Source organism: Toxorhynchites rutilus, chromosome 2, assembly GCF_029784135.1.
Source record: "Toxorhynchites rutilus septentrionalis strain SRP chromosome 2, ASM2978413v1, whole genome shotgun sequence".
In the NCBI taxonomy this organism is placed as follows: Eukaryota; Metazoa; Arthropoda; class Insecta; order Diptera; family Culicidae; genus Toxorhynchites; species Toxorhynchites rutilus.
The window spans coordinates 309,465,385-309,489,119 of record NC_073745.1 but is presented as its reverse complement, the minus strand read 5'-3'; the positions used below and the strand labels follow the sequence as shown (position 1 = coordinate 309,489,119).

The following is a 23,735-nucleotide window of genomic DNA, read 5'->3' as shown; positions in this document are numbered from 1 at the left end:
CCCTCACCCGAACACGAACATCCCCCAAAAACATCTTATTATTTCGGACAAAAGGACGTCTCTATTTATCATAAAAAAAACAATAGAAATCCCCGAAAGCGAACGACGACAAGAGACACGCACACCCCAAAATGATCCTCATCTCTGTAACTTTCTAGGGCTACGCCGCATACCAGCCAAACGGTTACGTCCAAACGGCCGGCATCGGTTTCGATCCCAACTATGGTCGGACATACGCAGCACCACCCGCAGTGCAGCGATATGAGTTCCAAACCAATCAGATCACACCGATCAACCAGGTGTCACTGCAGAGTGTTTCCTTCGCACCAACTGTTACCTACGCTGGGCAGGTTTCGACCGGACCCGCCGTAGTGTCACACAACCCGCACGATCAGTTCAATCTCCAGCTGAAGCAGCAGACGTCGGGAAACGACATGCCTGGATATCCACGGGTGAACAGCGTACCGCCGCGCTCACTCAATTGTAATGGATATTCAGGCCAACAAGAATATGGCGGACAAACAACCACCCAGGCCAGCTCGGCAACGACTAATGTGACCAACGCGAATGGAACTTCGAGCAGTACCGGCACAAGTGGCGCCGGTAGTGGCTCTTCCATGTACCCACCAGCACAGGTCCCACAGTCGCCGAATCGTCAATCCCAGCAGCAGCAACCTCCACGTCCTAACTCCAACCAACAGTTGTACGCACAGCAATCTCCCAATCCGTACAACAGCAATGGAAACAATAACTTGCAGCAGTCACCGAATCACAACAATGGTGCCAACAGCGCAAACAATAACAACGTTTATGCGCAGCAAACACATAGTGGCATGCACACGCCATCACCCATGCAAACGCCAGACAATCATCAGTCCCCGAATCACATCAACCACAATGGTGGCCATCAACAGCAGCAGCAACAGCAATCCCAAGGTGACTGGGGTGGCTGGAATCAACAGCAGCAGCAGTCGGCCGATCTTTTTAACCAATCGGATCGGGTGAACTTAAATTCGCGAATAAAAACGATGATCATGAACAAAAACGACCCGAAGGATGTGATCGGTGGTGGTGTTCTTCAGTCGGCGGGTCAACACATGACCCATCTAGGTGTCCAAAGCCCAGTGCTTGGACAGGGACCGGCTCAGCAACAAACCGGTCATTTTTTATCGTATAGCCACCATCTCCGAGACAGCCTAACGCCTACAACACTGGCGGCTGGCAGCGGCAGTAATACTGCCTCCGGCCAGTCCCCGGTACCGAACTCAGCAATGATGGGTGGCGGTGCAGGCAGCGGCAGCAACAGTAGTTCCAACGATGGTACTATCGGAGATGGTGGCGGTTTAATCAACAGTATTAGCAATATTGTTGATCCCAACTGGAAGCAGAGCAGCAAATCGCCCGGGTTAGGAGGAATAGACAGCAACAATGGAGGAGGAGCAGCAATAGCAGGAGGCAGCAGAGCAGCAGAGCACGAACATCATACGCTAATGGGTGACATTCATCACGGTAGTAAGCATCAGGGTTTTGAGCAGAAGCAGCAACTAATCGACAAGAATAATACCGATCCAGGAGGTGGTAGACAGCATCACGACACTGGCGGCGGCGGCGGCGGACATGACATTAAGCATAAACTTAATTCCTCCAAATCGTCGTCTTCATCATCGTCCTCCTCGAAATCCAAGAACAGTAGTAGTCATAAGAATAGCGATAAGCATAGCAAATCGAAAAACAATCATCATCTCGACATGAATCAACAAATAGACTCTAACAAATCTTCCAATAATCTTAATTCGAGCTATTCAAGCAGTAGTTTTATGAGCGAACACCATTCGTCGTCATCTTCTTCGTCGCCCTATCCGAATCTTAATCAAACATATCTGGCAACCAATCATAACAACAGTAGCAGTAGTAGTAGTGGTGGTAGTAACGCATCGTCCCTAGCCCTCGGTGGCGGCTATCCGAGCCACCTGGACAGCAAGCTGGACGACAAAAGTCCTCTGAATCGATTCCGGCATGATAACCTCAACAGCGGGTTCAATCCACATCTTCCCCACTCGCAGCAGACATCTCACGTTCACGGGGGTGGCGCATTCCACCATCCACAAACGGCCGGCAGTGGCGCCTCGTCAGCCTACAATCTAATGAACGTCAAAAAAGAGCCGGGTTTGCTGGACGAGAGCCAACCCCCCAAATTCGATGGGTACGAGAAGAACTACCAAAACTTTATCCGTTACGGGGATTATAACGAGAGCAGTCAGCCCACGCAGGTCCAACCACCTCAGCATGGCAGCTCCGTTGGTGGCGGCACGAAAAGCGAATACAACAGCTACTACTCTCCCTACGGCGGCTATCCAGGGTACCAGAACTATCCCAACTATCACAATCAAAACTTCGGCAACACTTCGGCCAGCGGCACGCTTCCGCTGACTCCCGAGGCGAACACACCTCTGCCGGCAATCACCACGCCCGTAGCGCACCAAACCAACTTCGAGCAGCAAATTCCCGCTCACACCTACCCAATCCCCAAGAATAACAATCTCTCCCAAGCGGCAGATGTTCCTATCAAGCTGGAAACCGAGGACAATTCCTATCTCAACAATCCAGCGTCGTTGGACGAAGCCCCCACAGACAACAACGTCCCGGTGACAGCTGTGAACAACATCGCCGGAGGCTCGGAGAATACTTCCGAGTCGGAGGCTCCTCCTCCTGCCCAGACCCCAGCAAGTACCCCGACTACGGGCGGCGGCGGCAGCAGCAAGTCCAAAAAATCCGACAAAAAGGACAAATCCAACAAAGACTCACCGGCACAGGGCGAAGTGAAAACTGAAGGCGGAGCAGGTAGCGGTGGTACTGGTGGTGGTGCCAGCAAGTCCAGCAGCAAAAAGAAGGAACCCAGCAAGAAAAAGGAACTGGAAGCGGCCGCGATGAAGCAAGCCGAGGATGAAAAACTTGAAAAAGCCCACAAACCAGAGGCACCGGACTGTGATTGTTTCAACTCGACCGACAATAAGCCCCCGTCCGAGCCGGGCAGTTACTACACCCATCTAGGTAAGTTGCGATCGACTGACGCTGAGTTGAAGATATGGGATTATAATACGAATTTCTCGCACAGGAAACGCTACCACGCTGGAGGAGCTTCGTCGCGAGACGGAGAACCGCGTCGGGCTCAGCGGCAAGCAATTGCGAATCGAAAAGGTTGTGTACACCGGCAAGGAGGGCAAATCCAGCCAGGGATGCCCGATCGCCAAGTGGGTCATCCGACGGGTTGACCCGGAGGAGAAGCTGCTGTTCATCGTCAAGCGAAGACAGGGGCATCGGTGAGTCTATGGTCGGATCTTAACCCTCTGAACCTTTTGCCAATTGATTGCGCGTGGATATGATTTTTACGTAACGCCTCTCTTTCCTCTCTTTTTCTCTCGCAGATGTAAAGCGTCCTTCATTGTGATATGCATCGTCGTCTGGGATGGTATTCCAACGCAGGAAGCGGACAGCGTCTATCGGATGCTGGCGGTGAAGCTGAACAAATACGGTCTTCCAACGGTGCGTCGCTGTGCGACGAACGAGAACAGAACATGCGCCTGTCAAGGTAAGTGCCCAACATGGTTTGGATTTGGCTTGTTAATGAACACTCACTTCGAAACACAGGTCTCGACCCCGAAACGTGTGGCGTCTCGTACAGTTTTGGCTGCAGCTGGTCGATGTACTACAATGGGTGCAAGTACGCCCGCTCCAAGACGGTGCGCAAGTTCCGCTTGTCCGTGAAGAACGAGGAAGCGGAAATCGAAGAGCGCATGAACGTTCTGGCAACCATGTTGAGTCCACTGTACGTCACGGTGGCTCCCCAGGCATTCCAGAATCAGGTCCAATATGAGCGGGAAGCTCCCGATTGTCGGCTAGGATTGAAGCCCGGGAAGCCCTTCTCAGGTAGGTTGTGATGGAAACGCGCGGTTAAATAGTGAGTCGATAATTATTGTGACACTTTAGATTGATTGGCAAAATGGCTATAGTTATCGGAATTAAACCAATTTTTACAGTAGAACTGCATATGTATTTATTTGAACTTACATAAGTCGGTAAACTTACATAAGTTGGTCGGACATTTGCGATTGCCCCCCTCTATCAGAGCCTTGTAATCATTTCCGATACGTTTTTCTCAGTTTTTTCCACTTTCTCGTTATTTCTTTTTCATATAATCAATGACACAGCACCAGTACTTCGGTTACAGCTTCGAGTGTTTTGGCAACACTCTACAGTCATTCGTCCCGATTTGGGCAATTTTGCGTTTTGTTCCTTTTCAATTCAGATCATTTCTTGGGCCTCTGGGCGAAGTTTGCGAAACATCAAGTTTTTTGGCCAAGTCTCCCGTCGAAATATTCGAGTTCCGCTTGAAATGAGCAATCATCGCTCTCTTGGTTTTATGTACATTATTTGGTCTGCTGTTATCTGTTCCTAGAACCTTTGGAGGACCTTTGGGACGATCGAGTTATGAACAAGGCTTTAGAAATTTGGAATCCGGAATCAAAAAACCAAATGCATCTCGGGTTGGTTAAAGATACAAAACATGTTTTTATATCAAAATCCATTTAAGTTTGGGCTCTCGGTTGCTCAACCTCAACGGCCATTTTATTCCACGATCTTTTCATCTCAGCAGCATCCTGAGTCACTTTGGCACTCTTCTTCAATTTCCGCGCATTCTTCTTCAATTTTCGCTTGACAACTGCGCAATACTTTTTTTTGCTAGCCTTTGCTTTTTGAATTGAGGCTAGCGAGGTTTTTTTTCTTCAATGTAATCGACCCCGTTGTCACGGTACCCTCGACACCTCTCAACTTTAGTGGCTATTTACCTTTGTGAGGCTTATAAACGGAAGGGGATGTTCTGCAGTCACTCTTTCCTATACATTTTCGAGTTATTTGTCCTGTTTGTTAAGGAAACCTTGGTTTTCTGTCCGCAGCTGCCAATCCCTTGTTAAATGAAGAACATCCTGGTAAAGTTATCAGCGAAAACGAACTTAAATTTGCTGGGGAAACCTTCTCTCACAGTGGCCTTATAGAATTTCAGGACTGCAAGCTGTCCAAAGTTCATCTTTACGTACGTTTCGTCATTCATCAGCAGACATCCATCGTACTTCATCCAAACCTTATTGTACAACTTTCGAACGCTTCCTTTGACCACCAAATTTTACTTCAGCCCCCTGTTTGGTTACTTGCAGGCACGGACATTATGATAAAATTCTCGCATACGGCGATTCTTTTTAGTACCTGAACACGCCGGATTTTTAATGTGAGGGTTCAACTATGAAATTTTTACCATCGAAAGATACAGATTCTCCAATTGCCCTGTCAAAAATATCAGATATGCCTACTACGATCGCTGCTATAAAATGACCAGAATCTCATTGACAACTGAAAAACTGTGCGGATGTAAACAAACTCTCTAAAGAGAAACAGGGCAAAAATTGGTTAATTTTGGTCAAATATGTAAAAAGCTACGCAAGTTTGAAAGTGTCACAATAATTATCGACTCACACTTTTTATTTGGTGAACCGTTCGCTAAATTAAAAGTTCCATTCCCCAACAGGCGTGACCTGCTGCTTGGATTTCTGCGCTCACACCCACAGAGATTTGCACAACATGCAGGATGGGTGTACGGTTCAGGTTACTTTGCTGAAACCGCTTCCGCCGGGTGTCAAACCGGACGACGAGCAACTGCACATTCTCCCGCTGTACACGATGGACACCACGGACGAGTTCGACAGCGAGGAAGGCCAAAAGAAGAAAGCCGAAACCGGAGCCGTTCAAGTGCTGGAGAAGTGAGTGTAAAGCATTGGTTTCTTTTTTAGGGAGCCTCTCACTAGAAGCTTGATTCGGCTTGATCCCCAAGTGTCACCAATACTAACGAAGGTTTGCATTTCCTGTTTCAGATTCCCAACCGAAGTTCGAGTGCGATCCACTCCGCTGCAGCCATGTCGACGCCACGGCAAAAAGCGGGGCAACGGCAAGGATGAAAAGGCCAAGGATGATTCCAACAATGAGGAATCCATTCCCGAGACACCACCGCCACCTCCTCCGCCAACGAAGAAGGAAAGTAAATCGAAGAGCAAGAAAGGTTCCTCCAATAGTTCGTCAACCAGTAATAATAGCGGCGGCACCAATATTAGCAACAGTAACCAAAATAGTCAAAGCTCTACAGGTTCCTTATCGCCGAGAGCGCAAACTCCCGGTAACAACAGCATAAAGTCTGCTGGAAGCGCTGGCAACGGTAACAACGGCATTCCGCACGTCAGTAAAGCAGGGCCCAATCAGGGTCCTCCTGTGGGAAACAATGGATCGAACAGTGCATTCACGCCGCCAAATGCCATCAATTCGCCGAACAATCCGGGCAACGGGAACAGTACTCTCGTAGATATGGCGTCGATGATTGACAACTTCACGGATGCACAGCTTCAATCAAACCAAATTTCCAGCACGGTACTAGACTCACCGTATAGTTATGACTACAATACCGGCCAGTACATCGATAACCGACAGTATTACAATAACTGGCCGACTGATTACTATGGGAATAGGACGGATCCCAACAAGATGCTGGGCAGAAACGAAGAAATCCCTGATACTACCACGCGACCGGGTAGTAACAGTAGTAATTCCGCATTTAGTCCCAGTATTCCCGATCCGACGAAAACGCCGACTCCAATACATATGGATGACTACAGTAGTACTAAGCTGACCCAACAGCAAAGCCAAACTACCTATCATACACTTCAGCAACCGGAACAAGGGTTTGTCAAACCGAAACCTCCGGATTACAACCCAGGATATGGTTACCATCCGAACACTCCCATGGGTTACGGATATCATCCACCCTACACGCCATATGACCCCTACCAAAACTACAACTACGGCTACCCACCTCAGAGCTACCATCCCACATATCACAACATGTATCCCACGACTCAAACGCAGCTGCCGGGTACAGGTCCAGCACCTCCGCCACCACCAACCGCGGTCATACCGGCACCTCCTCCGCCATCCAACTGGAACCTCTACCCTCCACATCCGCACCATCAGACGCACATCTCACCGGCAGCCCCGACGCAACTGCACCCCACACATCAGCCCCACCTCGGCGGTCCCAAGCAGCAGGACATCATCGCACCGGTCATGCAGCAACCCGCTCAACCACCTCCGCCACCTCCACCGCCGAAAGAAACCCTCGGCGAGGTGACGGAAACGAACGAGAACCTAGACTGCTTCGAGGATCCCCAGATGGGAGGGGTATCGATCGCGCTGCCCCACGGAAGCGTAGTGATCGAGTGTGCCAAGCTGGAAATGCATTCGACGACGGCACTGAAGAAGCCAAACCGGCTGAACCCGACCCGGATGACGTTGATCTTCTACCAGCATCGCAATCTGAACCGACCGAAACACGGCATCGCCGAATGGGCGGAGAAGATGCGGCTGAAAAAGCTGGGTGTCGCCACGAACGATCCGATCGACGACAAGGATATGCTGCTGATGCAGGAGGATGACATCAAGGCGGAACCGCTGGACGATCTGCACCACATGCGGCACATGGGAGATGTAAGTAGAGAGCAGAGGTGCCAACCTTCATGATTTTTCTGGATTTTCCACACTTTTTGACACGTTTCCTGATATCCAAACACTCGATTTCGCCTGATTTTTCTGATGATCTTAATTTTTCCTGATAAAAATAAGTTTACCATAAGTTTACGCCAGACGGGCAGTGGCAACTATATTGCAACAATTTTTTTCAATGTTTTAAACTGTATTTTGTATTGAACCTGCAAGCGATGAAGATCAATTTGGCTTTTGTGATAATCATCTGAAATTATTGACAGTGAAGAAAGTGCCTTAATGCAGGCTTTACGAAATTCATTCGTGTTGTTTTCGTTCACGCGTACTCATTATGGCAGATATGATGTTGAGTTCCAACAGAATTCATCCGACACTGGGAAAAAGTTAATTCCTTAAATCGTGACTAAGTTTTGATAATTTGTGGCACTGCCCAAATTACATAAGCTTAAACTAGTTGACATGTGGTCTCAACAAGACGGTACCACATGTCTGTCAAACAACACACGAAACCTATTGCGCAATGAATTAGGTTAGCAATTTTGCAATTTTGGACCTGTGAGTGGGCCGCCCAAATCGTGCTATTTGACCCCGTTGGACAGCATCGATTCAAACACTAGAAGACAACTTTTCGTTGAGATGCTATCCCACCAGCTAAACTAGTCGGATTTGGTACCTTCGGATTATCACAGGGTCAGTTCTCCGCAAATTCTCTTCTTTTTGTTCTGCCAGAAATCGGCACTAACTTTCCGGACAATCCAATATGAGCAATCCTGATTCCTTTCTGATTTTTATTTTCATTATTGATGGTTGTTGAACATCATAGTTGGAAACTCTGGCTGAGCGTATGCGAGAGTGAAAATTTCAACTGTTACTAACTTTGGTTATCTATTTTTTTGAATTACAGGAACACGATATGATGGACGTCGAGTACTCTGGTGTCTAGTGGTGAGAGAAAAATCTGCCGCCAGGGCGACCACTGGATGAGCAGATTATAAATACACCACCACGTAACGGTAACAACAATAACAATAACTACGGTACACAATCGACATCGTCGGCGGCACTGACAACGTCGATTCCGTTGGCGTCGCAGCCGCTGCTACCGAGCGGAACGAGCTCCCGACCGTTTCAGCAGTCGCAGCTACCACACCAATGGCTCCCAACTCCGGGGGGACTCCAGGGCCAACCAACAGCAACACACGATGCAATGCATGATCCTAACCAATACTACTATTACTACTACTACTGAGCTACTGGATGGATAACCGAGATAGATCGATCGATCAAGTGAAATGATCAGATCATATTAGGATTCGCGGATGATGAAAGAGAAAGAGTGTGTGAGGATCGTCGATACGTACGTTCCAGTATTTTTGATGGGAGGAAGAAAAGAAGACACATCAAACCACGTTCATTGTTTCTTTGACTTGTTCAAATGTTTAGTTATTTCCCGTCTTAAGATGAGAGTAGACGTAGATTAATACTACTCTTCTTAATCGTTAAATTCTCACGCAAAAAATCTCTGTTCTAATTAGTTCTAATCGTTTATCAGACCGACAACAACAAGCGCAACACACATACATACACTAATCATCATAGAAAAAATATCAAAAATAACTTTTGAACAGAAATCAAATATTTTAGATGAGAAAAAATAGCAAATTTAAAGTAAATGAAAAGCAAAACAAAGTCTATATCGAAGCCAAAAGTACAAAAACAAATTGTTAACACACACACACACTCTCAACAGAGACATCCACACAGACCGAATGAAACTTACAAATCAAATTTGGTTGTATATTATCAAAAATGCGCATAAAATACACTCAAAAATTGCTTCTTTTCTCGCAACTTCAAAAATACTTACTGTCCGGACCGCCATTCCTGGCATTAATCTCCTTGATTTTTTGCTGCTTACCACCAAAACTACTTACTATTGATGAAACAATACGAAAGAAAAAAAAACACGAAATGCGAATACTGCTCTCGCTCGAAATTTTCCGGTCGGGGGGAGAACTGTCAATCTCCTCCCAGCCTGCTGTGCTCCATTGTGCAAAATTTGTTTATGAAAAACAGCTGTTACTTTTTCCTCCTATATTTTTTCCTGTAAATATTCAATTCCTTCTTTCCGCAGCGATCACGCATAACCTCCTCTCAGTAAGCGTGTGATCCGTGTGATCTCTCGTAAGATCGTTTTAAAGCAAATTAATATTTAAGAGTTTTATTTTGTCTCTCTCTGTCCCACAAATCTTGCGCTCGAGAGAAGCGCGAACCGATTGCGCCTAGATTAAATCGTTTTTGATACTTTCCCTCATCATTTCCCATACATATTTTGTACCCTAGTTTGAGTAGGTTTAGTGAATGATACGAATGCGAATGAATGTGAATGTGTGCACAGTTCACAAACATCCCCACATTCAAGAAACGATAAAAAAATTCAAAGATGAAAAAGTATTAATATTTTAATTAGTCTCTAGTTACCTACCTTTTCTTTATTTGTTTGTTCTTTCTATTAAGTAGTTTCCTCCTGTGTAGTAGTGTAACGCGTAAACACGCTTTGATTATTGATAGTTTTAATTTTCTTGTCCCCACTCTCGAATCATGAAATGAAACATGTAAAAGACATTAGCCGCGAACAGCAGCAGCCACGTGTTGTTCTTCGCTCTGAAAAAAGGAAAACACCGGACGAGAACGAAATCATTAATTATTTAAAAAACAACCTTATTTAACTATTTATTGCGAAGTGAAACCTCCCCCACTCACAGAAACGCACACACACGCAAACCGTGTGTGGGTGTGCGCGCGTATTGAAAGCAGAGTGAAATGAAGTGAATCTATTCAACAACAACTAACGTTAAAACACACATTCACACACACACACACACACACACACACTTAAGCATATAAGTAACGATTATTGTCATTAAATTATACATTAGGTTTAAGCATCATTTTTTTTGTGAGCGAGATCAATCTCTCGTGGTTTAGTTATTGTAAACAAAAAAACGGAAAAGAACAATTGTCGCAACACATTTGTGCGCACGCGAATATTTTTTGGCCATATGGAGTGCGAAAGCAGCAGCAGCAGCCCAACAGGAACGAAATGAGAAGATTCTGTTGGTTTTTCCCCTTTTTCTCTGAACCTTCGTTTTTTGAACTCTGCTCTGTAGAAACAAGACAAAACCCATTAATAATAGATGTAAAAACAAAACAAAAAAAAACGCAAGCGTAGAAATGTTATTCAATCAGCATATTGAAAAATTAAACAAAAATAATGATGACCGAGAGAGAGGAGAATGGGCGCGAAAAGACGTCATAAGCTGTAAGGTAGGAGAAGATAAATTTGCCATATTGATTAAAAAACTTAAACACGTAAAGCATGCGTAAAAGTAGTGAATACTCAAACGATGAAATACATGGAAAATTATTTTAAACAGTAAATAACGGAAGAATAAACTACAGTTTTTTTAAGCAATTTCGTTCGGATTTGTTTTATTTTTATGTTCCCACTTTTCTGTTCTGTTTCGATTAGTGATGAATCGATTCGGCTAATTGTGTGCACTCCAAAACGAAAGAAAAACAAATCCAACCCAAAGTAAAAAAAAAGAAAAGAAAAAACGGTGATTGTTATTTGGTCTACGTAACCAAAGATTGTTTTCCACATGGCAAACAGAGTCCAAAAAATTCTATTTCCAAATTGCGCTCTGTTTTCCGGATAGAAGAATAAAAATTGACAAAAAACACAGAAAAATATCTTGCAGTTATCAATGAAGTATACAGCAATGGTACTGATATATTGAACAGAAACTAGCAAACAGCTGGGATGAGACAAGTCACATAAATCGTTCTGCAGCAAGAAGAGAAAAAAAATCGTATGAGGCCATATTTGAATGTAAATTATTGTTAAATTAAAAAGAACAAGAAAAAAATCGTAGAGGCAGTGAAATAAGATAGTTATATATACATATATATATTTTTCGGAACAACCAAGACAAAATTCAAACAAATAACAAGAGAAAAAAAACAATGTGAAGCAAAAGACATTAGATATTGAGACAATTAAGATACGTATTGATAATGAGATAGGCTTGTAGATTTTAAAGACTACTTCCCCCCATAACTAGTGAGAAGAAACTACTGTATAAAACCCAAAAGAAAGTTTGTCCCACATACATTGTTTGCGTTTGACTGCGAGCGTGACTCTCTCTCGTAAACTACCATATATGAGACTTTGTGCATACTTTTGATCCACACACACACACACCTTATCTACAGAAAACAACACACGTGAAAGCATAATCGAGTAATCTCTGATGCTTCGAACAGAAAGATAAAACGTAAACTAGTTCTTCAAACTTTACAAGAGAAACAAAAAAAACCCGCAAGAAAGTATATGCAATGCCAAAAAAAAATGGAGGGTAGGAGGAAACTGTTGTGTAAGAATCTATAAGAAATATATTTTGTAGCAATAAAAAGCAATCATGGAAACGCGCGCGTGTAGAGTTAGAACAGAACAGTAAATTGAAAACGTCCTCTTTTTTGTGCCCCTACATACAAGGCAAGAATTCCAGAGCGAAGGCGCAAAACACATCGGAGGAGAGAACCCGTTCAAAATGATCTCATATCATAACTAAAGTAACATACTTCTACCATATGATTATTTTACCAGGACGACACCGAATGATTTCGTCACTTTTTACGTGTGTTAAGTGATACTCGACACTCAACAGATTAAACATGAAAAAACAAACAAATCATACACTAGAGCGAGGAAGGTGCAGAAGATGCAGCCTCTTGCTGCAAAATGATCCAACCGATACACACAGAATAATCCAACATCATCGTCGCTTCATTGTTTATCATGTTCAATGTCAATCAAAAGGAATAGACAGTTAGAACGGATACCAGGTAATGGTTATTAAGACTATACACGGACAAGTACACACACACTAGTTGAATATTTTACGTTCGCTTCAATGAGTATTCAATCGTGAAGAATGTCGAACGCAGTATGGAAAACAAAGTAATTGAACATCAGTGAAAATAAACGAAGGGATGATGCGGAAAAGAAAAAAAGGAAAATAAGCAAGAAAGGAAACAATTATTATTATTATTATTATTATGAACACTAATAATAAAATTATTATATATTCTTATTATATTTAATGAAGATAAAGAGGGAAAGAAGTAAATTATGAAAGCGATTTTTTTCGAAAATGAGAAGAAATAAAGAAACATTGTATAAAATAACACTGGCTTCATAATTGAACACATGGCGAAATCCTTCATCCCTTGCCACGGCTTCACTCGGGTGTAAACGTTACGTAAGTGAACGGTATTTCTGCTGCATCCCAAATAGCTGGAATTTTTACGCACTTTTGCTCTATATTTGACGTTTGGCCATAATTGTGGACAATTGGGTGTATTGAGGTTGCGAACTCGCAATAGCTTCTATAAATTCAGGAATTCTACGATTGTTGGCAAAAAAAGACGGGTGGGTAATGTCGGAGACATAACCGGAGAGACGTAGGACTACACCAAGGGGTGTCCATTATTCGGATATCATGGAGCATAGATTTGCATTTTTCATAACTGTGTTCTACTAGTCAATTCCTTTCATTTGATACCCATATTGATGGGGCTTTGAGAAAATATGTAATCCGTCATTTTGTAGCGGTCGCTATCTTGGATTTGGATTTTCAAGATCATGAAATACGCAGTTTTATAATGACTGCAGAGATAGAGATGTGTTCCAAATTTCAGATCAATCGCTCAACAGCAAAGGGGTCATATTTCAATTGATGTGGTACCGCGCCATAGACAAAGATGTTACATACAAACATACAAATATGTCACAGCTAAATAAAACCGTTTAAAAACTCCAGCATTCTATTAAATCGAGCCCTGTTAGCCACTCATTCACCCGGCACGACGCTTCCACCGCTTTTAACACACTTTGATAGGCTCTCCTGCTCCACATCCCATTGAAACTCCTGTCTCTCACTCTTGCGGTATGGTACCGCATACATCCCCGGCAAGTGCAGCGATATCTCTTATGCTGAAAATCAATTTCAAGATAGCGTCTTTCCTGCGTGGCGTCCAATGATAGAATGTGGCCAAGCCCCACCATCGCTCACTTTTTATAGCCATATAGTTAACGTTGTAGCGACCGCCTATATTCATTTATAATCTCTTTTGACGTAGGATTACGTCTTTCGGGAACATATTGAGGTACAAATTGAAGATCGAAAATTGAGCACATCGTGAAAATTGTCCAATTTCAAACGCTTATTGCTCAGTCCTTTCATGATGGATTGATGAATTTTTGTGTCAATCGATTTCGGCATTTCATAACAATTTTTTATATTGAAGAAAATAATATATGTCATGAATCTATTGAAAATTGAACTATTGAACAATTGAACAATCTCAACCCCTATCCTAACGGAAATACCCACTTCTGATTGATCGAAATTGACGACACATGTGGGTCCCTAACAGAGACATCAAAACCAAGCTACCTGGGGGAAATCGGCATTGCAAATACATTAAAGTAGGGGGAGCTTTTGCTCCCACCAAAATGTGTTCCCTAACAGAGACATCACAACCAAACTACCTGGGGGTAATCGGCATTGCAAATACATAAAAGTAGGGGGAGCTTTTGTTCCCACTGAAATGTATTCCCTAACAGAGACAACCAAGGTCGGCATTGCAAATATATGAAAGTCGGGAGCATTTTTATATTCCAAGTAAGGTGAGTGATACGATTAATTCTAGTAAATAAAATTTAAATTTGCAACTTTAATGTTGGTCGCTTCATGAAATTTCAAATAATTTCATATATTTCATCGTAAGTGTAAAATCGTATATGATAGCAGTTGTGTTAAAAATGACTTGATATATGAAACGATTCATTTCAATTTTCATAAATAAAAACCAAGGTGTGTTCCCGCTTGAGAACGGGTCATTTGGTTAAAGCTGTCTGTTTTGTTGGAAAAGTGAAGAAATATTAGAAAAAGTGATTTCCCATATGCTCTGCATATAGAATTAGTTGTTGTTAGTCCAATTAAAATTCACATTGGGTTGAATAAACACTCAGAAAGTAAAAATTACCTTTTACATTTCAAATATGTTTTCTCTATATTAAAGTAACATGTTTTTTTTTTATTTAAATCGTTTATTTTTACAGGCTCAGTTACATAGGTTTAAAGGAGCCGAACTCCTTACTGTATTGTTACTAGTATATATACATTTTTCCTTAATTCTAATGTTAATAATATAGGAAACCGATTACTCGCGGTCGACTCGAATTTAGAAGGGTGACATATTTTCTTCAGGAAAAGGAGGGGATATGAGGGGGGGAACATGTTTTTACTGATGAGAAAAATTGATAATTGTGTTCGGTATTGGTTATTATCTTATATTACATTGGAGATTTTTTTTCTTTATTTCATCCGTACAAAATACAGAACGCCATCATCACTTGGTAAACACTGGTGGAGTGAACAAACAATACCCAAAAGCCAAACAAACCGGCCCTTTTCAGGGCCATCAAATCATTATCAAAGAGTTTAACTATGTAATTCTTCAAACATATCCAAAATCAACAGATAACCTAACGGAATCCTACGTCAACTATGCGGTCGTGTCTTGGACACAACCCTTCTGTGACTTTTTTGTCTCCCTCCTTCACCCATACGTACGTTTCGCCCGTACCCGTGGTTGCTTGTAATGAAAAGCTGTTTGCTGCGGGAGCGCAGACAAAATGTATGGGAAAGTAGGGAATTCTTTCTTCCAATTTTCCTCATCATTTTTTTCATCAATTTGAACTTTATATGAGCTGAAAAACCGTAATGTGTAGCATATAAATAATTGCTGAAGATATTTGCTATCAATGTGTGTATTTGGAACCAAAATCCATTCATTAATTGAGGAGGTATTAGCGTTCAAAAACTGAACACTTTTTCACACCGAAATATTGGAATGAGCCCCTATATTGAAAGGTTATACGTAGTCCTACGTCAAAATGAAAACGATCAAGATGTAAAGGGTGTTACGATCAAAATTTGGTCAAATTAAACATGGCGCATTTCCCTTATTTTTTTTTGATTATTTTGGTTTAACATATTTACAAGCCTAATTCACAATACAGTAGAATCCGTTTAGTATGACTTCGCTTATATTGACCTACCGCCATTTATTACGTAATTACACATCTTTCGCCTCCTTGCGCCATCCTCCTGCACACCGCCGATGATGGTTCTTAACACAAATCGCTCAAAGACTCCGAGTGCTAGGAGGTCCTCGTCGAATGTTGTCCAAGCCTCGTGCCACCCGGCCACGGGAGCACGAGAATCATTTTGGGATATCGGATTTCGTTCCGAATCTTACATGCTTTACTTTCAGCAGGCTAGAGTTCTAATGATGCGAGCTGTATCCACTAGTCGCTTCTATTCTCTTCGGTAGTGGGCTCTATTCCGACAGTTACTTACGCGGCGTAGTATCCACAGGCCTCCCAATCTGATTACCAACGCACTTTGCTCCTCTCCATCGGGTCCCATCTGAGTTGTTGAGGAGAACTGTTTAAACGGGGAGCATCTGGCATCCTGATTGTATGTTCTGCCCACCGCAACTTTCTCACTTTTGTACGATGGATTCTCCGAGAAGCTTGACTAAATTCATGTCACGTTTTCCGCAACACGCTCTAGAGAAAGAGAGACAAACATCTGTGTGTAGATTTGTTCTCCTCTTTGTGGGCGTTGCTCGTTTGCTTAAGATGAAGGGCACGGAACATAGGCATTTTTTTGATGGAGGGTCACAAGAAACCCACAATTTAGATCATGATCGCTCGATTCAACGCTGGAGGGCCAATGGCCAATAACAAAAAACCACTATGATGCCAAGCGGACACAATTGAAAGCTGCCGCCAAGAACAAAATTGACGCCAGCACCAGGAAGCTGGCCAGGAAGTTCGACACGTTGCAGATCTCGGTGTTCAGAACCCTAAAGGCGGAGGGCGTGAAACGCATCCAGACCGAAGCACACGGAGACGGAGCTGCAGCGAATCCTGGGGAAGCGCCAAAAGCTGCGCCGTAAGTACTTTAAGCCGGATGTCATCATCATTATGGACGACTAGAAGTACTTTACGTTCTCCAACAGTTCGACCGCTGAAAACATGGGATTCTATGCCGACGAGTTGGACACTACATCCGATAAGGTTAGATATACTAGAAAAGCCAAGTTACGTACAGACGAGTACCGTATGTGTGACAATGTTTGCACCATCGTACAAATAAGGTTCCCGTTTCACTTATGCATAGGCTAACCAAATATTTCAGAAATAAAAATGGGACAAGTAAGCCCAAAAAAAATCAAAAACTCATATTTTTTATGAAGAATTTTATTCAGTGAATAAAACCGAAAATAAGACCAATCAATCAAACATTCTTAGATGCACCTGCTATGTTCTCCATAACAAAACAATATTTATATGCTGAAGAAACTTTGCGAAGGACTAATAACTAAGAACTCCTGTAATCTATATGAACAGGATTTTTTTTTACTGGTGTTACTTTAAATCTCTGGCCATTCATGAATGGATTTTGACTTTTACCTACAACGTTGAACCACACTCGTAGTGATTAGACTGTGCCAAAACCTACAACATAGAACCTAACGCTCGTTCAGCATAGTGAAACGGCTAGATAAGCTCACGTTTCGTGCTCACGTTCCGTGCTGTTGGAAATGAAATCTTAGGGCAAGTGGTTGATATAATACTGATATGTTTCTCCTAGACTAGCCTTCCATTTTTCAACTCCAACGGAGTATCGTAGAAATTTTCTACAGTTTTAAGATATTTTGCCTTTGTAATTCACCTAAATCAACTATTTTAGACGAAGAACTATTTTTTTCCAAATCTTGAAATTTTACCAAATCAGAAAACATGTCACGATTTTATGAAATAGTTTAAAAGTTGATAACTGTTTTGTCGAATTGGAAATTCTCGGAGAATTTTTAGATATTTTATACATCACGATCCTCTAATCCATAAATGGTTTGAATTAACAAAAATTGGAAGTTTTGTACATTTCTATCCATAATATTCTATTCCTAGAAATGGGTGTAGCCGTGAGGTATAATATTTATATATTGCTGCAATTTAGGCGTGCGTAAATCACTCGCTCGAAATGTAAATGCAGCGTTCGTTCGTACGGACACTGTGGAGAGAAGAGATATTGCAAATTAACCCCGTCCGTTTATAAATCATTATACAGTAGAGCCTCGATTATCCGCGAGCGGATGAACCGCGGCTATTTTTTGAAACCGGTCCGGCAGAAACCGGATAATGTGAAATCGCCCTAAGGATACTCTTCCACAGTGGCTTCTGCACCCGTGGCGGAAGTGTCTAGTTGCACCCCTCTCTCTTTGCTATCCGTATATGGTGTATGCCGAATGGTGAAATATTTGTTAATGTAGGGGTATTTCTGCACCCATAAAATCGTGTATCTTTTATTTATTTATTTATTCATTTTCGTCAAACAAATGTAGCCTACATACTTATATATTAATGTTACAATGTTTTCTTAAGTTAAATATTGTTCCTACGGTACATGTTTCTTTTTAGCTGTTTTTTATTCATTGTTGTGTCAATTAATTCGCAGTGCTGATTGTATATACGCATCACGCTATCGCATCACTACGCATCACGCATACGCTATCGACGCCACTGCTCTTCCATATCCGAACTAGCACAAAAATTTTCCGTATGTATCTTCTTTGTCGTAGCACACTTTGCTACAGAAGCCTTCCTCTCTTTGTATCCAGCTGTGGGTGTTTATGCACAAACTTCTCCAGAACCTCTGTCTTATAGTGCGCCACGTTGATTTTCACGTTTTCCTCGATAAATACCAGTGGGAGTACCCACGCCTGGATATCAGTTTGGCTCTGTCCAGCCTCTTTTTCGTTGTAGCTGCCATTACCTCGTGAACCTTACGTTTCTTGTACGGCTTGAATCCCAGGTCCTTCGTCATGATAGTGTGGGCAGTCCCAATCGACAAGCTACAGAGATACGACAGAAGCAATCTTCAGAAAACAAACTCAGCGCTGCGCTTGAGTTTAATTTTCATCACGTGTTCAAAGAAAACTTGTATTTTATCTTTGTGCGAAGAGCACAAAATTCATCAGCACGACAGCGCAAAATGTACCCGGCGCAAAACTCAGATACTAAACATTTCTTCTCACTTGTGTGATGCGCGTCTCATTCTATACACACACACACATACACATCAGATTCTAGCGCCCGCTTTGTCTTCGTTCGTTCTAAGCAAAGTATAAAAACAACAGCGCGTCTCCATACGCACCGCCTCAACAGAGGAAGCAAAGCAGACAAACAAGATTCGAGCGCGGTTTAAAATTGGGCATATACACCGGTGTAAGGTGCAGAAAGGATGTTCGAACTTTAAAGCGAACGGTGTTGAAACAAAACATTTCAACTTTGTTTCGGTGCGCGTTGATTCGTCCGGGCGCAGGTGTGCGCAAGGAGTGAGAGTTCAACTGGGTGCAAAACAAAAAGTTGCACATTAGCACCGCGTTGCTTTCCGAAGACTGGACAGAAGTCTAGTAAACTACGAGGCGTTGAATGACCTGCAATCAACTACTCTGTTGAAGGTCTTCCAAGATTATAAATCTCTAAAAAGTTAGTTAGATAGGCGAGATTCTCCAATTTCACCGTAGTACGAACGAGCGGATGGATTGCCCGTCCGCTCTTCGTAGATCGGGCGGGACTCCGGTTGACGTGGAGGTAGAATTTGTGGTATGCTGGAATCCATATGGACTGGTTAGTCGGCACAACTTTGATACAACGGATGAAACATCATGAAACGATCACATCGGCGTTTCTAGAAAACAGGTATAGATGAAGCAGAAGATTAGAATCGCGACTATCTAATATATACCGAACGGTATTTTCCAATTGTGCCCTCAGTGCTCTGAAAAGCTGAGAGCTACCAACATGGAAACAGGTACACGACCAAACATTGTGCCCGATGTCGTGATAGACATTGCCACAATCAAATAGATCGTTTGCTGCTAGTGCAATGTGATAAAGACGGCCGTTTAGGTTGCGGTGATTGGACATATTGAACATTGGACACATCACGCGAATGAAATCACGACTTAAACTCAATACCTTGAATGAACTCATCGAACACTTTGTGATTATCGTGTGTGACCATTTTTTTTCTAAAATTAACTGCAATTTTTTTTTTTTGCGGACAAAAATTATTTATTCATCTGACTTTTTGATGTCTTAATGAATTAAGATGGGGAAAAACCAAAAAGAGAAGGCCAAAACCCCATATCTTTTCATTCACATGCAAAACATATATAAGTATAAAAAAGCAGCACATTTTGAACACAACAAATATAAAGTAAATAATAATAGGCGTCAACTGTGGTCAAATCATAAAAAAATAACATAAAACTGATTGGGAACTGGGCCCTTGTCAATAGTTAATGTCGTTGTCAGTGGTTCATCCTATTCAGTTCTGTGAGTCTGTGTTTGAATGCGGACGCAGTAGAACCAAAATCAAAGTGAGCGAAAACTTCATTGAAACTTGCCGACATGAATCGCACAGGGTCATGGAGGCCGTACAAAGTATTTCGGGGCTCAAGAAGCAGAAAGTTTCGTTGGCGAAGCAGTCGTTCAGGAGCGTAGATGTTAAGTTGTCCTAATAATTCCGGTGCGTCAGCTTCTCCGTTGAAAATTTTTGCAACAAACACAGCTTGGTCAATACTCCTTCTCTGTTCCAGTGTCTGCAGTCCCAGCAATCTGCATCGATCTTCGTATCGGGGAAGGTTCAATGGATCTCGCCACGGAAGACGTCGGAGGGCATATGTAACGAATTTCCTCTGTATTGCTTCGACTCTTGCGGTCCATGTTGACTGGTATGGGCATCAAACTACTGAGTTAAATTGCAGAATCGATCGCACCAGAGTGCAGTATAGAGACCGGAGGCAAAGTGGGTCGTTAAACTCTTGGGATATTTTAAACATGAATCCCAGCTGGCGGTTAGCTCTAGAAATAATGTCGTTGTAGTGTGATCGGAAGGCGAATGCTGAGTCTAGGATGATCCCGAGATCATGAACTTGATATACACGATCGAGAGACTGTCCGTCAATTGCGTAATCGTATTCTGTATTCTGGATTGAGCTTGCGGTGGAACGTGATAACGTTGCATTTATTAATGCTTAGCGTTAGCATGTTCCGTGTACACCATTCAGTAAAACGATTCAGCAGCCGTTGTAAAGCGTAACAGTCCTCAATACTCCTCATGACCATGTAGATTTTGACGTCGTTAGCGTAAAACAGTCTCTAACCGGGTGGTAGTATGACAGATAGCTCATTAATAAATATTGAAAATAGCAAGCGACCCAGATTGCTCCCTTGTGGCACGCCAGATAAATTCGAGAAATGTTCCGAAGTTACCGACCCAATGCTAACAGTGATCCTACGATTTAAGAGGTATGATTTGAACCAGCTGATAATATCCGCGGAGTTACCGATTCTCCCTAATCGTTCCAACAGTATTCCATGATCAACTCTATCGAAGGCAGATTTCGAGTCTGTGTAGACGGTGTCGACTTGGGCATCAGCATCAATGTTTTTTATACAAAAAGATGCGAACTGAACTAGGTTCGTGGTAATTGACCTTTTCGGATAAAACCCGTGCTGATCCATGGCAATGTAATTCTTGCAAGAGTCGAAAAGTAGGTCGTTCATAAGAATTTCGAAAACCTTGGAACAGGCGCAAAGCAAAGTTATTCCTCTGTAGTTCTCAACATTCTGCCGATCCCCTTTTTTAAACACAGGAAACATGATAGACGTCTTCCAGCTTGTGGGAAAGCAGCGTTGCCTTAATTACAGATTTAAGATGGACGTGAGTGGAGAAACCAACTCGTCACAACATTTTTAAGGATGTAGGTAGGTATTCTATTAGGACTGGATATTGAACATCTCAATTTGTTTATGGCGAATTTCACTTGATTCGGTGTGATCTCGAGGTTTCCCAGATGGCACACATCTCTTGGTGTATCTCTACAAGCGTCCAAGATTCTTGACGAAATCGTGTCGTTGAATGCGCTTTTGAAGTGAGTTGCAAACAATCTACATTTTTCTGCAGTTGAATGAACATCCTCGTTGCCCAGAAACATTTCCGCGGGCAACCCATTGTTATCCTTCCGTTTTGACTTCACGAATTTCCAAAAATGTGCAGGGTGTCATATAATTTGAAGCCTCTTAAAAAAAAGAAGTGTGTAAACAAAGACTTCGGTTATCTTCATCAGTGCATTCTGGAGCGCCCACCTTAGCTAACTAGCTAGCTTGCTCGAACATGCTAAGGGAATCGTGGATAAATTTTTCGACCAAAACACAAAATGTTTGTCTTATTTTTATTAGAAAGTAAAATGATTGCTTATCAAGCTTCATTGAGCGTAAGTGGTATTTAAAAAAATAGGATTTCTTTCTGTTCACAATACATTGCTTGAACGATTTTCATATCTGTAAATTTCTTATTTAGCGCACCTGCACACCTACCTAATCGGTTCTCCAAGTCACTTCAACTTCATCGGTCCGATACCGTTGCGTGATAGTAGCGTCTTCCCAGTTCATTCTTGTTCCACTGCGGAACATTTCCCACCCAGCGTGGGCAATCATCACCCCATTGTCGATACAGAAACGCTCATCGGTTGCAAATAATTTCGCTCCCCGCTCCTCACACATTATTCCCATCATCTCTTGCAGTCGCTCATTGCAACCCACCCCTCCAACGATCAACACCTCGCTGGATCCACAGTGGGCCATTGCTCTCTCGGTGGTTTCAACCAGCATTGCGAAAAGCGTCTCCTGCAGTGAGAAACATAGATCTTCATCGGACCACTTCTCTGGCTCTACCGCGGATGCTCGCTTTCTCTGGTTTCCTTTCGGTCGCGCTTTTTGTTCAATGAATGATAATATACCGGAAAAACTAACGTCCATTCCTTTGACTGAATATGGCAACGGAAGGTACTTGGATCCCTTCTTTGCCATTTGTTCAATGTTGTAACCCGGACTTGGATCATTGGACAGTTTGATAATGCGAGCAAACCGGTCCAAACAATTCCCGATTGCGATATCGATAGTTTCGCCAAAAATCCGATAACGTTTGCAGGCATACGAAATTATCTGCGTATTTCCCCCGCTAACATACAGAACCGTAGGGTTTACCGCCTTAGTTATCAATCGTCCCATCTCAATATGTCCGATACAGTGGTTAACTCCAAGTATAGGTTTATCCCAAATTTGGGCGACAGTACGTGCGACGATAGCGACGGCCAATAAGGGAGGTGCCATCCCTGGACCTTTAGTGTAACATACAACATCAATGTCCGCCGGGGCGATTCCCGACTCAATCAGGGCACGCTTCAGAATATCGTGAATTCTGGAGCGATGATGCTGTGCGGTTTCTTTAGGCAAAAATCCTTCAATAGTAAGAGAAACCAATGCAGTACGAATATTTTTGAACGTCAATGTATCTATTACCTTCGCCCGGCGGAGTAATGTAAGTTTCGCGCACATTTGCTAGCACATCTCCATCCCGGACAATACCAACCCCAATTTTGTTAGCACTGCCTTCGAAGCCGATAGCGATTACCATTTTCTAATGTATGGTAATATATTGTGGTTGCAAAATAAATTAGCGAGTTTAATATTTAAATATTACTAAAGCCGGATCAAAACAAAAATAACATAACATGTCATTGAATGCAGTGGTGCCAGCAACTTGAATAAGTTAAATCAAGGCGCCTAGAAGTATATCCTAAGGTGAGGCCGTTTCGTCACTAAGTAGGTAAGGGGAGCGGTATATGAAAACAGTACGGAAGAAAGCAGAAGGGGAATTATTTGCCTGTAGAGTGAAAGAGACAGACTGATCACGAACGAGCTTCGTCCCTAGCGTATTGTGTTTTGTTTACAAACAAAACACAGTAGACTTCCAATATGGCTGAAGAGTGGTTTTAGCAAGTTGGCCCACCTTAGGATATACTTCTAGTCGCCTTGAGTTAAATAATGAACGAGTGAGTTCAGAAAAAAATTGGATGGG

At 42.7% G+C, this 23,735-nt stretch overlaps 2 protein-coding genes across 3 annotated transcripts in view; one reads left to right on the top strand and one right to left on the bottom strand.

Annotated features, from left to right (window-relative positions):
- LOC129764961 (methylcytosine dioxygenase TET) overlaps positions 1 to 11,074 on the top strand; it is a 297,435-nt gene extending 286,361 nt beyond the window's left edge. For both annotated transcript variants that reach the window (XM_055764656.1, XM_055764655.1), the window contains 7 exons: positions 159 to 3,051; positions 3,116 to 3,320; positions 3,426 to 3,589; positions 3,649 to 3,927; positions 5,582 to 5,813; positions 5,925 to 7,584; positions 8,504 to 11,074. In XM_055764656.1, the coding sequence (XP_055620631.1) occupies positions 159 to 3,051; positions 3,116 to 3,320; positions 3,426 to 3,589; positions 3,649 to 3,927; positions 5,582 to 5,813; positions 5,925 to 7,584; positions 8,504 to 8,542 (5,472 nt within the window). In that variant the 3' untranslated portion in view covers positions 8,543 to 11,074. The remainder of the gene's footprint in view (positions 1 to 158; positions 3,052 to 3,115; positions 3,321 to 3,425; positions 3,590 to 3,648; positions 3,928 to 5,581; positions 5,814 to 5,924; positions 7,585 to 8,503) is intronic.
- A 10,971-nt stretch (positions 11,075 to 22,045) lies between these two features.
- Positions 22,046 to 23,392, bottom strand: LOC129768395 (tRNA N6-adenosine threonylcarbamoyltransferase). Its single transcript, XM_055770029.1, has 2 exons — positions 23,177 to 23,392; positions 22,046 to 23,115 (listed from the first exon to the last, which is right to left on the bottom strand). The coding sequence occupies exons 1-2, from the start codon at positions 23,289 to 23,291 to the stop codon at positions 22,193 to 22,195; spliced, it is 1,038 nt and encodes a 345-aa protein (XP_055626004.1). The 5' UTR covers positions 23,292 to 23,392; the 3' UTR covers positions 22,046 to 22,192.
- Positions 23,393 to 23,735: the final 343 nt, after the last annotated feature.

Excerpts from the sequence above, each read along its gene's own strand:
- LOC129768395 (XM_055770029.1), bottom strand. The coding sequence starts at position 23,291 with ATGGTAATCGCTATCGGCTTCGAAGGCAGTGCTAACAAAATTGGGGTT. Across the intron at positions 23,116-23,176 it reads CATTACTCCGCCGGGCGAAG|GATTTTTGCCTAAAGAAACC; the intron begins GTAATAGATACA and ends TTACTATTGAAG.